The following is a 15,034-nucleotide window of genomic DNA, read 5'->3' as shown; positions in this document are numbered from 1 at the left end:
GTGCTTGGACTCCTCTCATCTAGTCTTCTACAGGTTGCCCCGCCTCAGCTGGCGATGTTGCTCAGGTCTCCCCCACAGTGGTCTTCTTCTCATGCTGCACGGGCACTCTCTGTAGTGGCTGCTCCACTAAGCTCATTTGAGTTCTGGTTAGCTTTCATCTTGAGTCATCTTCCTGGAAACCATTCCAAGCAACATTTTCTTTAAGTTCTTTTGCCTATTTATTGCCATTACTTAAGTATTAATACAGATATTCATATTATGAATACCTTTTAGCATTACTGATAAAGATTAGGTGTGTCTAAGAACCCAGTGACTCAAAGTGAATTTTAACAGTAAACCTGTTGTTGTTTGGCATCTTTCTTAAACAGCATTCCTATTAGATATAAAAAAAAATTCATGTGTGTATAACATGTTGAGGTACCTTAGCCAGAAGAGGGTATCAGATCACCTGGAGCTGGAGTAACAGGTGGTTGTGCACTGCCTGCTGTGAGTGCTGGGGATTGAAATAAGGAAGGTCTTCTACAAAAGCAAGAAATGATTTTACCTGCTGAGCCACTTTTCCAGGCCCCTAATATAATTTTTTTCTTACAGTTTATAGAAGGGTCATTTGAAGAATATTTAAAACGTTTGGAAAACCCACAGGTATGTGTATTTCTGCTTGTGTGTATCCAAATGTGTGTTAAAATTTCTTGACAGAAAAGCAGTAGTGTGTTGTGTGACAGTTGAAATTACTGTGCCCTTTGTGTAGTCTTTAATTAAAAGATGATTGGGTGGTGACATACCTTGAGGCAGAGACAGGTGGATCTTTGTGAGTTTGAAGACAGCCTGGTCTACAAAACTAATTTCAAGACAGCCAGAGCTACACAGAGAAATTCTGGCTCAAAACAAAACAAAACAATAAAACAAAACAAAACAAAACAATAAAATAATAAAAAAGAAAGTTGATAGGAGATCTTTCTGGAAGTTGTCTTGTTATGAGGAAAGAGCCCCCCCCCCCCTGTCTTCTGTGTTTGTCATGGCATATGATTGTAGCATACAAGATCTGTAATTCCGTGCACAGATGATTTTTGGAATGATCTGTTAGGCTATATGCAGTTTGGGCAGGATGAAGCTTGATTTCTTTAGGGAAATGAGAGCAGAGTTCTTCTGTGGGGTGCCATTTCCTGTAACCGGCTTATGAAGGGAGCAGAGACTTGGAAAAAAAGGGTGACAGGTCTGTCAGCGCCTACCATTCAATATCAGTCATGCTGAAGAAAGAACCAGCCAACCTCCCTTTCTCCCTTCCTCCCTGCTTGAAAGGTTCTCACTAAGCCGGGTTTAATCTCAGCACTTAGGCAGAGGCAGGTGGATCTCTGATTTAAGAGGCCAGCTTGGACTACAGAGTCAGTTCCAGGACAGCTAGGACTACATAGAGAAACTGTCTTGAACCTCCCCACAACCACCCCCACCCCCAATCACTGAAACTCCCTATCTTAGAATGTAGGCTAAGGATACACATACACACACACACACACACAGAGCTCAGTAGCAGTGTTTTCTTAGCATGTTGTATTTCAGTTGCCATAAGCCTCAAATGTCATGGAATATGAATTAGTTAAAGTTCTCTAGAAAGAGAGAGAACTGAGGGAATGAGTGCATATTATCAGAGGCATTTATTGGGTGCCGTTCATGATTTGAGCCCACTAGTCCAGCAGTGGCTATCTGAGTCCTGGAGAACCTGAGACCTTAAGCTGTGGCTATGTCCACAGTGCTGGATCCCTCAGCAGTCCCAGTGGTGCTAAAGGCTTGGAGGTTGCCGGGTGGTACTCTAATCTTCATTTCACATTAGAAGATACTGGTTTTAATATCAGTGAAAGGTGGCAGCAGGGTACATGGATACACGAGTAGTATTCTGGGAAATGTGGGCTGTGTAACAGCACTGTTTTTTTGTTTTTTGTTTCCATTTCCCTTGAGGTTTTTTTGTTTGTTTTGTTTTGTTTAATCTTAGGCCTGCTTTGGGAAAGCCTTGCCTTGTTTTTCCTGCCCACTTGAGTCTTCCCTGCTTCATAATCCTCCTAGGAAATACCCTTATGGACCCACCCAAAATTATGTCTTAGCTGATGCCAGATCAGTCAGGTTGACTACTCAGCATGGCCAGCATAGAATGCTATTAGAGATTCCCATCCTCGCCTGTGAGGGTTAGAAGGAACACTGGCGGGGCTGGGAGAGCTCAGCAGCTAAGAGCACTTTTGCAGAGGACCTGAGTTTGGTTCCTAACACTTACATGGTAGTTCGAGTTCAGGGGATCTGACATCTTCTGATCTCTGTGGGCACCAGGTACATGTGTGGTATATATGCATACATGTAAGCAAATACTTTCACACATAAAATACAGAGAAGTCTAAAAAAAATATTGGCAAAGGAGAAACCTATGAAGAGTGAGGTAAGGGTAAAAGGAATAATACAAGAGAGGAAGAGTGCCTCCGTGACTGTGTGTCTGACGGGTCTGCAGTATCAGCTCCAGGGCCTGAGACTAGGGAGGTGGAGTCAGGATTTCTCTGTAATAGGAAGTCAGATATAAATTAGGAAAGTGCATGTGTTAGAAATACAGATGAAAAGGGTTAATTCAGGTGCATTTACAGCTCAGTAGACAAGGCTCTCAGAGTTCATATTTGAAGTCTGAATAGGTCTAAATAAGCAGTGCTTTGGATGAGGGCCATTCTAAGCAGTAAAAGCTGGGTAGGACCGAGTGACAGAAGAGTCCCTGTGTGGAGCAGGACACATGCGCAGGTAAGCAGTAGTAGAAAACGATGGTGGCACACACCTTTAATCTGAGGCAGAGGCAGAGGCAGGTGAATCTCTGAGTTTAGTGTCCACCGGGTTTATAGAGAGTTCTAGAACATTCAAGGCCACGCAGAGAAAACCTAGTCTTTAAAAACCAAAATAAATAAAGTAGTGAGAAATAAGTTGGAGGGCCCATGAGTTAGTAATTCTTACAACGTCACCTACCGCTTGTATAAGTTGGTGTGTGTGCTGTAAATGTAGATTCTTCTCTGGCTCCAAGGCCTTGAAGTCTGGGTGTCTTCTATTGGAAAGACATTTAAGGGTTTTGAGGAAAGAAGTGAGAATTATGGGTACCCTGTTCAACATTATTATGACACTTTATATAGGTATTTTTTTCTTTCTGCTTGGATTCATCTCTTTGATCTTAGAATTCTGTATGTTGTATTCAGTGATACGACCTAGAGGCAAAAGTAATGCTAAGTATTCTTGTTGCCTGGATTGGTAGATTAAAAACATATTGTATAAAAATGTTATTTTGCAGTCCTGAGGCTAGGCCCCAGGACTTTGGCGCATATGAGACAAGGGATTTATCAGTGAGCTGTGTTCCTCGGCCTTGGTCTTTGACATGGATCTTACTAATAGTACAGGCGACTCTTGAACTCACTGTATATAGCACAGGCTGACTTGGAAAGAGAGGGGTCCGTGTACACACCTCTCCCCTTTCACTGCTTTCAGAGTGCTAGGATTATAGATGTGCTATCAGTGTGCCTGGATGAAAATAACTTGAGGTAGATGAGACTAGAGACATCCATTTCTGATTTTTAAAAATAGCTAAAACATTTTTATTTAGTGCATAACAATTCCCCATATTTTGGGTATGTTTGTACCTTTCTGTAGATATTTACAAGGTGTAATGTTGGCGTGGATCTGTCACTTCAGTCATCATTCTTGTTTGGGAACAGAAGTCTCCATTAGTATTTTGAAATACACAGATGTAGCCAGTCTTAGTGGTGTTCTCTCTGTGCATTAGGCACGGGAAGCAGCTACTCCTTATCCTCACTAATCGTGCTTTCCTCTCCTGTTTCCTAGGCTCTGACCAGCACTCTACCCTGCTTCTATTGTGGTCAATCTTTTAATTCCATCTGGTTAGGAGAACTCAGAGTGTTTGTCATGAAGACTCAATCATTATTTTTCATTTTCTCTTTTTTTCTTTAAAGGTGTGCAGTGGCACACGTCTTTAATCCCAGCACTAAGGAGGCAGAGGTAGGCAGATCTCTTGAATTCTAGGTCAGCATCGTCTACAGAGTGAGTTCCATGACAGCCAGGGCTACCCAGAGAAACCCTGTCTGAAACAAACAAACAAGAATGTTTTTGTGAACTCTGTTAAAATCAAATTGATGTCCTTTCTTACATGTTATGTCCATATGGATTTAACATTTATCCACAACTTATTTGTTCACAAATCACCAGCACAAATTATAGAGTTGTCAATCAGTCATTCTTTAAGAAGTTTCCACATGCTTTTTAGTGCTTAATTTGGCTCCTGGCAGTTATCAATCTGCTTTCTAGGTTTTGCTTTTTAAGATTTATAAAAGGAATGACAAACTTTGTGGTCTTACATGTTTGACTTGCTTGCATAATGGGACACTTGTGAGAGTCATTCACATGGTTTTTATTTCTATTTTGTAGGGAGTAGTCTTTTGGATAGATGGACACACTTTATCTGTTTATCATACTTGGCTGTTTCCCACTTCTGGGCTCTTAGAATTGGACTTTATTTTCTCTTGGAGAATGAAATCGTTGGGCCATAAGCAAATATATATTTAGCTTAATGAGAAACTTTGCAGCTTTTCCAGAGTGGCTGAACAGTTATTGTTTATTTATGAGCCATGTAGTTCTACATTTTTAAGTGTTCATTGTGATTTAGATTTGCATGGTGATGAACATTTTAAAGTACTTATTTGCCATCCCTGTATCTGCTGATACGATGCTTGTTCATAAATGATGTTTTTTTTTTTTTTTTTTTTTAATTGCTGTTGATCTTACATGTAAGTCCTGTGCATTGGCAGTGTATTTTTTGGAGGACCTCCTTGCAATTTTTGTTTTGACACCCCCTCCCCCCCCCCCCCCATTTTATTTTTTGGTTTTACAAGACAGGTGTTAGCCCTGGCTGTCCTGGAACTCACTCTGTAGACCAGGCTGGTCTAGAACTCAGAGATCTGCCTGCCTCTGCCTCCCGAGTTCTGGGATTAAAGGAGTGTGCCACCACTGCTTGGTTCATTTTCTTTTAAGAAATAAAAGTTCACATTTGCTGGCTGATTTTTAGTTAGGAAGAAGATAATGTTTTGTGATGGCATTTGTTTAATTATTCAGATTATAATAGAATTTATTTGGAAGGTTACTTGTAAGGAGATACGTTATTCTCATTAGATAAGGCTGGTAGACTATTTTCTTAAATTATTTTGTTTTACTAATTTTATGGATATATATGCACTGTGTGCATCCCTTGTGTCTGGACATTAGAAGAGAGAGGATCCTGAATTCCCTGGAAGCCACTGTGTACGTGCTGAGGACTGAAGACTGAAGCAGCAAGTGCTCTTAATGCCTGAACTATCTCTTCAGTTTGAAACTTACATTTTTAAATTCAGTGTGGCCCTTGTTCCAGAAGTGAGGAGAACTAACAGTCTCCTACCAGTGAATTTTCTCTGCCAGAGGGTATCACATGGAAGTATTTATGAGAAGCTCTGATTATTAAGATAAGGCCTATTTCAAAACGTTTGTTTCAGTATGTGTCACCTATTTTGTTTTGAAAACCAAAGCTGATTTGAAAGCACTAGTGAATCGTAGGCTTGTTAGACGTATGTAGGCTTGTTAGAAATCACAGCACTGTCTAAAATGCTCTTCTGTGTGCTACTTGTGTTTTGGAAGTGGTGGAGTTTGCTTTGTCACAGCTCGTTCACAGAATCTCCGTGTAAAGACTACTGCTTTTGCAAGTAACCTAGGGTTGCATTCTTATATTACAAGGTTTTAAATACAGGTATATAATGATTTGGTTTTTGTCTTGGATTTCCTGTCTCTGTTGTGAATTTAGGATATGCTTGCATTAGTTTTCTTGTTGCTGTGACCACATACTTAGTAAGGAACAACTTAAGGGAGGAGAGGGCTTGCTTTCCTTCTTGCTCTTTTTGTTTAAGGTTTGAGATGATAGTGTTCTTGGCTCTGGTAGTGAGGGCGTGTGGCAGATGTTTGCGTACGTCTCATAGGACCAGGAAGCGGAGATGGAACAGGAAGCTAGCCTGGCCTGGATGCCTCAAGACATGCCTCCTCCTCCCTGCTTGTCCAGCTAAGCTCTAGGGCTCCTGAAACACTGGAGCAGCTGGCGGCCAGGTCTTAAAGAGTGAACAGTCCTAAACCATAGCACTCCCTTCTAGTTCTCTGGACACATATGCGTGCAGATAACATAGCTTAGTTATTAAAAACAGATTTGATTTTGACTTTGTTTTAACTTACTAAGACAGGAAAGATCTTTTCACTCCTTTGCAGTGTATGCAGCATGTTCTACAGAGTGGACAGATCAGTTTATTACTTGAAATTCTTGGGAATTTTTAACACTGTGACAAATATGTTGCATTATTACTACCTTCCTATATACTTTTGTGGACATATAAAACATTCCATCAGGGTAAATTGTAGAGAGTTTGAACTGCTGAGTCAAGGAAATGCAGGGGCATTCATTTTTCTTTCCTTGTATGTACTGGCCATTTGCTTTCTAGAAAGGCTTCAGGTGACTTTAAGCAGTACAGATTTCCTTTGTTCTAGAATGCTTTCTATTGTTCCTTGATTCATCCTGAAGGTGAAATAACTTTTCTTTATGTCTCATTCTTGGCCTCATGTGCCAAGCTTCTAAGTACTGGATTAGAAGATTTTAGGCGAGTTCTCAACTTACTTACAAATGACTCCTGTTCCTTGTACTAAGGGTGTTTTCTGTTAATTTTTTTATTTTATTATGATGAGTTACATATGGTCATTTTCATGTAATATATATGTGTTTTGAGCATCTTTTCCCCTTTGCCCCACTAGAGACTTTAAAAAAATTCTTGTATTTTATGAATATGATGAATGATTTGCCTTCATGTACATCTTTGCACCATGTGTATACAGTACCCTAGTAGACCAGAAGAGGGGCAGATCCCCTGAAACTGGACTTAGGTAGTTATTAGCTGCCTTGTTTGTCCTGGGAACCAAAACTTGGGTCCTTTGTAACAGCAACAAGATGGCTTATCTGTTCGGCCAACTCTGTGTTCTCTTAGGTGACTTAATAATAATATACTAATGGTATACTTATATAAAGGATGTTTATGGACGGACAGTGGTGGTGCATGTTTTTAATACCAGCACGCAGAAGGTAGAGGCAGGCTGATCTGTGAGTTCAAGGCCAGTGTGCTCTACAGAGTGAGTATCAGGAAAGCCAAAGCTACACAGTAAAACCCTGTCTTGTTTATGGAGAATGTGCATGATGTATATTGCAAAAAGTGAGATACTTACGTGCCAACTTTTCTTTCCTCAACACAGGAATGGGTAGGACAAGTGGAAATAAGTGCCCTTTCTCTTATGTACAGGTAAACTGTAGAACACTTAAGTAAACAGTAAAATAAAATACTGGAAAATTAGTATATTACATTCAACTAAAATTTTTAAAACTTAAAAGGTGTTTTATACATCATCCTTCCCTAAGGCTTTAAGTCTGTATTTAATTGTATCATTTGGAATTTGATGGTTAGATAGCACTGTTTAAATGTTTTAATTCCTGAGTGATCTTTGAAAAAGGCACAGAAAATATTAGACTATGTCTTAAAAACTATTGTTTATCAGCTTCATAGAGAAAGGGCTTATTCTTGGGGTCAGTAACATTGACTGGCCTAGAACAGAGCTCAGGAGCTGTTCACATCGCATTGCTACAGCTTCTTTGAGAGCAAGCCTTCCTTTTAGAATTGTCTGTGAAGTCATTTATGTTGTAGAGCTTACATGTAAATTCTTTTGAAATTTTAATTTTTAGAGAACATGCTTCTGGTATTTTATAGTGCAGTTATTTCATTTTCTTTCTGTTTTTCTTTTTTATGCTTAACAGTGCCTAGAACATTGCCTCATATATAGATAAATGAATAACTTCAATTTGTGAAATATATTCTTTTAAAAGTAATATCTGAGTTTTATTTCCAGGAAAGATTTTGTAATATATCAGGAGCCAAATGTTTCTCCTTCACATGTAACTGAAAATAATTTTCCTGAGAAGGTAAGACTTTTTTGAAGTATTAAAGAATATTTAAGTAGAAGATCTACTTAGTTGCTACCTTGGCTGGGATCCTAAGCTATACTTTTAAACTTAAATGATTCTTAAAATATTGCTTTATGAAAGTTATGGTATTATTTCTTCAAGTTCAGTTAGTCATGTTAAAAAAAAATTATGGGGCTGGAGAGATGGCTCAGCAGTTAAGAGCACTGACTGCTTTTCCAGAGGTCCTGAGTTCAATTCCCAGCAACTACATGGTGGCTCACAACCATCCGTAATGGGATCCAATGCCTTCTTCTGGTGTGTCTGAAGATAGCTATAGTGTACTCATATACACTAAATAAATAATATTTAAAAAATGTTTATATGACCAAGATTATTACTGTTTCATCATGACATTAAGTAGTTAAATAACTTGCGAAAGTCGGCTCTGCTTTTTATTCAGACATATATATATATATATATCTTGCTGTTTGTATTTCCCTTTGTAAAGGTAATTTTAGTAGCGATGGTATCACTGCATCATGTGCTCATAGTAGAAGCAGTGGAAAAGTTTTATGAAACCTAGAAAGAAAAAAAAGCTGATTCACTGTAAGAGAATTTTACTTTATCGCAGTCATACAGGCCAAGGTGAAGGGCACTCTGCTTCTGTGAGGGGAGGGGGAAGGAAATGAGTGTGGGAGATGCCCTGTTGAAGGATGGGGGTGATAAAGGGCTTTGGCCTTGCTTTGATCTTTTCAACTATAATTTTTGGGTTATAGCATATTTTATTCAGTACGTGTACATTTCTTTGTGTTGTAGTAATCAGTAACGTAGAAAATACTTAAAACTGACAATCAGGAACAACTATTGTTGATTCTGTCATAGAAGTTAGCATTAATAGTTTTAGAACTCTTTCCTTTCTCCCATTCCTTTCCCCTTCCTCTTTTCCTTTCTTCTCCCCCTTATTTATCTCTTCCCTCCTCTTTCTCTTCTTTCCTCTTCCTCTCCCCTTTCCTTTCCTTTTTCCTTTTTCCTTTTTCCTTTCCTTTTCTCCTTCTTCTCTTTCCAAAGTCCCACTGAATCCAAAATCTTAATTCTCCTGCCTTAGCTTCTTATGTGTTATGATTATAGTCATGTGTCACTGAACTTGACTTGGAATGATTTCTTATAATATTTTAAATATATATATTTTATTAATAAATATATATTTAAAATATATTTTATATATTATATATTTATATATTTATATACATATATCTTTATACATATATTTGTGTATATATATTTGTATATATATTTGTATATATATATTTGTATATATATTCGGTGGATAAGAGCTCTCTGCGAGAGCGGTAAGTGCTCTTATCCACCGAACCATCTCAACACCTTAATTTTCTTGTTCTTTCAGTAGTTGAGATCATATATGATGTCTGGTGTTTATTATTTGTGGGTTTTTGAGATGGTCTCTCTATATAGACTGGCTTTTGCCTTGTGACCCCCCTGCTTCATCCTCCCTAAATGCAAACAAATGTTTGCAATTGTTTTTTGTGGTTCTAGAAACATTTTTAGATGGGGCTTTCGGGGGCTTATCTCTAACCCCAGCACTGCAGGGGTGGGCACAGGAGGGTCGAGGAGTCTGAAGGCTGGTGTCCACTAGACAGTGAGTTTGAAACCAGCCTAGGATACATGAGACTGTCTCAAAAAACAGCAAAACAGAACTTACCTGGCTTTTCACTATATTGTTGTGGACTAGTTTGACAACATTGGAGCTGTGTTATTTCTGAAATACAATTTTGAGAATGTGGTATTCAGAGGCTTTGGAGACAGTTTGCTTTGTGAATGTTAAATGTGATTGACTGAAATGTTCCATGCTTTCCCTTTAGGTGTTACTGTGTTTTTCGAATGGAAATCATTATGACATTGTCTATCCTATAACCTATAAAGATAGTTCTGCTATGTGTCAGTGTAAGTATCATCTTCTCTTCATATAGGAATTATAGCCTACGCTGCAGCCTTAGGAAGGATTTATATCCGTTTTTCACATTGTTATTGTATAACTTTAAAAAAAATCCAAGTGATTGAATAAATGCTTCATTTGATTGTATTACCATTGGCCCTATTGAGAGATTTGGGGCCAGATTCTTCTGCTGGGGTGGGGTGCTTCCTGTGCACTGTAGGATGCAGCTTCTACCCAGCAGATATCAGTGACATTTTCTGCCTCATTGTGGAATCTAGTTTCTACAGGTTCTCCTAAATATTTGCTGGTTGGCTAAATTCCTCTCCCCTCCATACAAGTAAGAATGCTGGTTAAGGAGGAGAGAAATAGCCCCTCCTGCTTTGCACTTCCTTTTTCCCATGCGAGTAGTAGTATTGTACATGTAATTGCTTTTTTTTTTCTTTTCTTTTTTTTCCTTTCTGTTTTTTGAAACAGTTTCACTTATGTAACCTTGACTGTCCTGGGATGTCCTATGTAGATCAGGCTGACCTTGAGTTCAGAACTGCTTGCCTCTGCCTCCCAAGTACTAGAATTAGACATACCACTACACTTGACTTTTTTCTCTAGTCTTAAGCGATCAGTAAAAGTAAGTAGTAAATGTTTTAAAGGCGGAAATATTGAGCTATCTTTTGGGCTACGTCTCTATCTGTCTCCCCCTTTTCTAGCTAGTCAAAGTTAGGACGTTTCAGCTTTGGGAAAGGTAAGCCTTTGTAGCTTGCCTTCCCTGTACTGCCCGTGGGTGAGTCTGACTTCTGATCTCCTCTTACTCGGAATCTGGGAGAAGATACACGGTCTGTGACAGATTGTGGGGATTTGTTTAGACGGTGGGCATGAGTTCTTAGTACGCTTAGTTTGAGGAAGTTTATTGTAATAAATGAGTTTTACAATTCACCTGTTCTTGAGTTTTTTAGTATAAACATTTTCCCCTGTCCCTATTGTTTATTTTTAATAATCCTTTTAGTTTTTTTGAGACAAGGTTTTTCTGTGCAGTTCTGGAACTTGCTCTATAGACCAGACTGGCCTCAAACTTAGAGATTCACCTTCCTCTGCCTCCCGAATGCTGGGACAAAAGGTGTGTGCCACCACTGCCTGGCTTTTAGAATTCATTTTTTAATTGAGCAAGTAAGTCTAAATATTCTTTCCTTCAGAGATGACTGAGAATATAGTCTGTAAGTGTGCATATTAGGTTTGTATATGTTATGTATATGCATAACCACACAGGGTCAGCCTTTCTTGGTTTTCTTCCCCCTTTTTGTATTATGTTGCATGTGTGTAAATATTGGGAGTGGACAGTAAGTGATACAGCTTGGGGGTCAACATTGGATGTCCTTGGTGGCTTTCCAGCTTACATTTGAGCGGATCACTCACTGACCCTGGCCAGAGGTCACTTTTTAAAGCTAGACTGTTGGGCCAGCAACTGCTAAAGCTCCTTCTGTCTCTACCTCCTTGGTGCTACGATAATAAATAAGCATTTGGTGCCCACATGCCTTTTCTCTCTGAGTGCTGGGGACTCAAAATCCTTAATGTTTATATACCAAGCACTTAGCAATTTAGCCATTTTCAAGCCCCTAAGAATATATATTCTGAGTCTCTTTAGCTCATTATGTAAAGTTAAAGCATGAAATTGGACTGTGGTGAACATACTCATGATTTGTAGAAACTTGATGAGTACTTGATCTAATGTTCCAGTTAGAGAACTAAGGCAAGAAATCTTAAGTCTTCTGCCTTATCAGCTGCTATATTCTAGTGTTCTGCTGTTCTCTTTTCTGCGAAGTTAATGATGCTTAATTTTTTCCAACTAAAACCTTTGGGTTAGGCCTCTTGTGTGACATACCAAAGTTGGGAGACTAAGTAGTACTTCATGTGCTGAGATTAAATGTGAGAACTCAACAGAGCTTTAATGTTTGCAGAATCAAGTAGTGCTTGCTAAAGGTTTTCACTTTTCCTGATGTGTTTGCTTCATAGATTTGGTACTCTTTAGCTGGGTTTTAAGAATGTAGTAATTTTAAGTGATAATTTGAATTGTATGTACCACCGACGTTCCTGTTGCTTTCTAGATATCTTTGAGATTAAATGGTGCTGTTGGCTCTAAGGGTTTGAATATGACTACTTAACATTTCAGAAGCCTGGGTGCTGCTGTCACACTTGTCCTGCTTCCAGGACACACCTAACGTTGCATACTCTTTACTTACAGCTCTCCTTTATGAATTGCTGTATGAGAAGGTATTTAAAACTGATGTTACTAAAATCATGATGGGACTAGAAGCATCTGAGGTGGCTGAGGAAAGCAACAGTGAGATATCAGATTCTGAGGACGACAGTTGCAAGTAAGACCACATCTCAGTCCTAAGTGTCTTTCTAGTGTCACCCAAGGAAACATTTTCATATGTTACGGTGTGCATCCATAAAGCATTGATATGCAGCAGAGGTTCTTTATTGCTGCCATGAATTGACCTAGTTTCTGTAATGGTTTTGTCTTTCAAAGTTGTTTCTGGTTAGTGGGAATTTATATGTATGTAATCGGTAAACATGTAGAATAGATTTGTAAAATCTGTGTGTACATTGTAAAACTAAAGTTAACTTGTTTACACATCCAGTGATGAAAAACATTGTTTTGATCTTTGTGACCTTTTCATAGTTTCCTTCCTTTGCTTCTGCCACCTCTGTTAGAATAAGGAGTGCTTCACTGTGGAGTTGGGTGAGAGTCATAAAGATTCTCAGTCCTGAAAAGGCATACTTTTGGACATCTAACCATATTTTTAGGTTTTTTTTTTTTTTTTTTTTTTTTTTTTTTTTTTTTTTTTTTTTTTTTTTTTGCTAATTAGATAGATTAGGGTTTATTTAAATTCTCTAAAGAAGCCTCAGTATTTTCTAAAAAAGACAATATGTTTACATGAGAGCATGTCAGGTAAATCATTATGTATTAAGTTTTGATGCTAAGCCTGTATGCAACATTAGATATCAACTTTGAAGTATTATTTATGAGCATCATCTATTATGTTAGTGCGTGTTACACTAGGGGAAGGGCTCCCCTTGAGCTTTAACTCTTTAGCTCTTACACTCAAGTGTGTGTATGCATGGCTGTTGATTTGAAGGGCAGGGCCCCTCCCCCATTTTCTGTGCTGGATAGCAGTTCAGAGGTTTATGCATTTGTATGCATGCTAGGCAAAGCACTGATACTGGGCTGCACTCTCTAGTAGATCCATAAATTATGAGTGTATGTGTGAATGAGTGTAGACATTTCTGGGCCAGATGACATGTTCCTTGTTGCTAAAGTTACAGGTTCTTGTGAGCCTCCTGAGTAGGTTCTGGAAACTGAACTTGAATTTTCCGCAAGAGCAGAATGGAATCTTAAAACCATGGGACCATTCTGTGCTCCACCTTCTCCCATTTTTTTTTTTTCTGAGACAGGGTCTTAAGTATTCCTGGATTGTACTGTGGTGTAGCTAAGAGTGACTTTCTCTCCTGATTAACTGATTGTCTTCTTCCCAAGTGTTTATGGTTACAGGTGTGTGTCGTCATGCTTGCTTTCTAGGAATTTGTTGAATTAAAATTTTCCGATTTGGACTGAAGATATGACCATTATTTATGTTTGAACAGCGATGTTGTAAATTTTGTTCTAATATGTGTTGATTAATTATGCACAAATAGAAATTGCCTCTCCAGACACACAACCTTATCCAGATGTGAGGGGGTGGCTATGTTATTTTAATTTGCTACCCACACTTAGAGTGAGAGGGCCATTAAAGTGGCCTTTTGTAGATGTTTGTCCTGTTATAGAAACAAATCTAGGGTATGACTCTGGACACAGGACTGGTGAGCTGGAGAAGCTTACCTGAGGGACCCAGGGAGGATGTGTGTGTTGTTATGCTTGATTTTTTTCCTTTTACACTGCCCTTGAAATGTAGCTTAATTTTTTTACTTTAATTGATATATATATATATCTCAAAGATTAAGTACTTGCTTAGCATATGGGAGGCCCTGAGTCTGAATCTTCTGTATTAGAAGGAGGGTGTTATAAAAAACCAAACAAAACCAAACAAACCCTTTTTTATTTGTCACATCAGTTTTAAGAGAGGACAAACACTCAATAATCTTTTCAAGGATAGATAAGGTTAGTGTGGTAAAGGAGGTTAGGAGGGAAGATGTGTTAATATGTTCTTTGATCATTTTCACATTCATATTGGTGGGTCTGGAAGTGTACTTGAAATGATGAGTGATTCTTTTGTTTTTCAGTCTAGACACTAAGCTCTTGCTCCCTTTAGTGAATATTTGGAGGTTATTTTGAAACATAGAGGTGGATTTCTTAGAGGAGTTGTAGGATAGGTATTCCAGGGGCTAAGTAGAACCTTTCATCTGGAGTGCCATCACCTCTTGGCCACCCTGTGTGTGGTCTTTGTGTGTACTCTTCTCTGCCTTGAATGCTAGGTGTGATACACCTTCTAACTGTTACCTTTCTTTTACTCAGAGAGACCTCAGTGAGGCCTTTCCCTACCACTTTTTGCTGCTGTGCTTGCTACCTTTTGTTTTCCTAGGACTTAGTTCTTATTGTACTGGTACTTACTTGTGTTTACCTTACTGGATTCTACGGGCAGTTTTTTGTTTGTCACTGCTTAGACCCAAGCAGTCTACTAATACATAGTGTGCAGAACATAGTAGGCAACCCACTTGTAGATTCAGCGAATAAAAAGTGGGTCGATGATGGGTCTTGATTGTACTGAAAATTAGGAAGTGTTTTTTACAAAAAGGTGGTTATGATGCTTGACATTTTTACAATTGGAGTATTTGGCATTTATTATTATAAATGCTTTAATTTGATTGTACCAGTTCTTTTAAAAGCTTTGTAACACTTTTTAAAATTTTATGTTGAATCTTTTGTACATTGTTTCATCTGTTCAGATACTGCAACATGCCACCATTTCTGTTTTTCTGTTTACTAAATCAGTAAGAATTACTAGTATTAAGTCTGATTTTTATATGTACAGACATTTACTGTATATATA

General features: G+C 38.4%; 2 protein-coding genes across 5 annotated transcripts in view; one reads left to right on the top strand and one right to left on the bottom strand.

The window, feature by feature from the left end:
• The window catches only part of Mmaa (metabolism of cobalamin associated A), a 441,074-nt gene that overhangs the window by 397,093 nt on the left and 28,947 nt on the right, over positions 1 to 15,034 (bottom strand). The gene's annotated exons all lie outside the window — the stretch shown is intronic.
• Otud4 (OTU deubiquitinase 4) overlaps positions 1 to 15,034 on the top strand; it is a 45,372-nt gene that overhangs the window by 7,208 nt on the left and 23,130 nt on the right. For all 4 annotated transcript variants that reach the window (XM_052166194.1, XM_052166196.1, XM_052166195.1 and 1 more), the window contains exons 3-7: positions 592 to 642; positions 7,336 to 7,382; positions 7,984 to 8,056; positions 9,919 to 10,000; positions 12,226 to 12,358. In XM_052166194.1, coding sequence (XP_052022154.1) covers positions 592 to 642; positions 7,336 to 7,382; positions 7,984 to 8,056; positions 9,919 to 10,000; positions 12,226 to 12,358 — 386 coding nt within the window. The remainder of the gene's footprint in view (positions 1 to 591; positions 643 to 7,335; positions 7,383 to 7,983; positions 8,057 to 9,918; positions 10,001 to 12,225; positions 12,359 to 15,034) is intronic.

This window comes from Apodemus sylvaticus, chromosome 21, assembly GCF_947179515.1.
Source record: "Apodemus sylvaticus chromosome 21, mApoSyl1.1, whole genome shotgun sequence".
Classification (NCBI taxonomy): Eukaryota; Metazoa; Chordata; class Mammalia; order Rodentia; family Muridae; genus Apodemus; species Apodemus sylvaticus.
The sequence above is the reverse complement of the archived record's forward strand: the minus strand, read 5'-3'. Positions and strand labels throughout refer to the sequence as shown.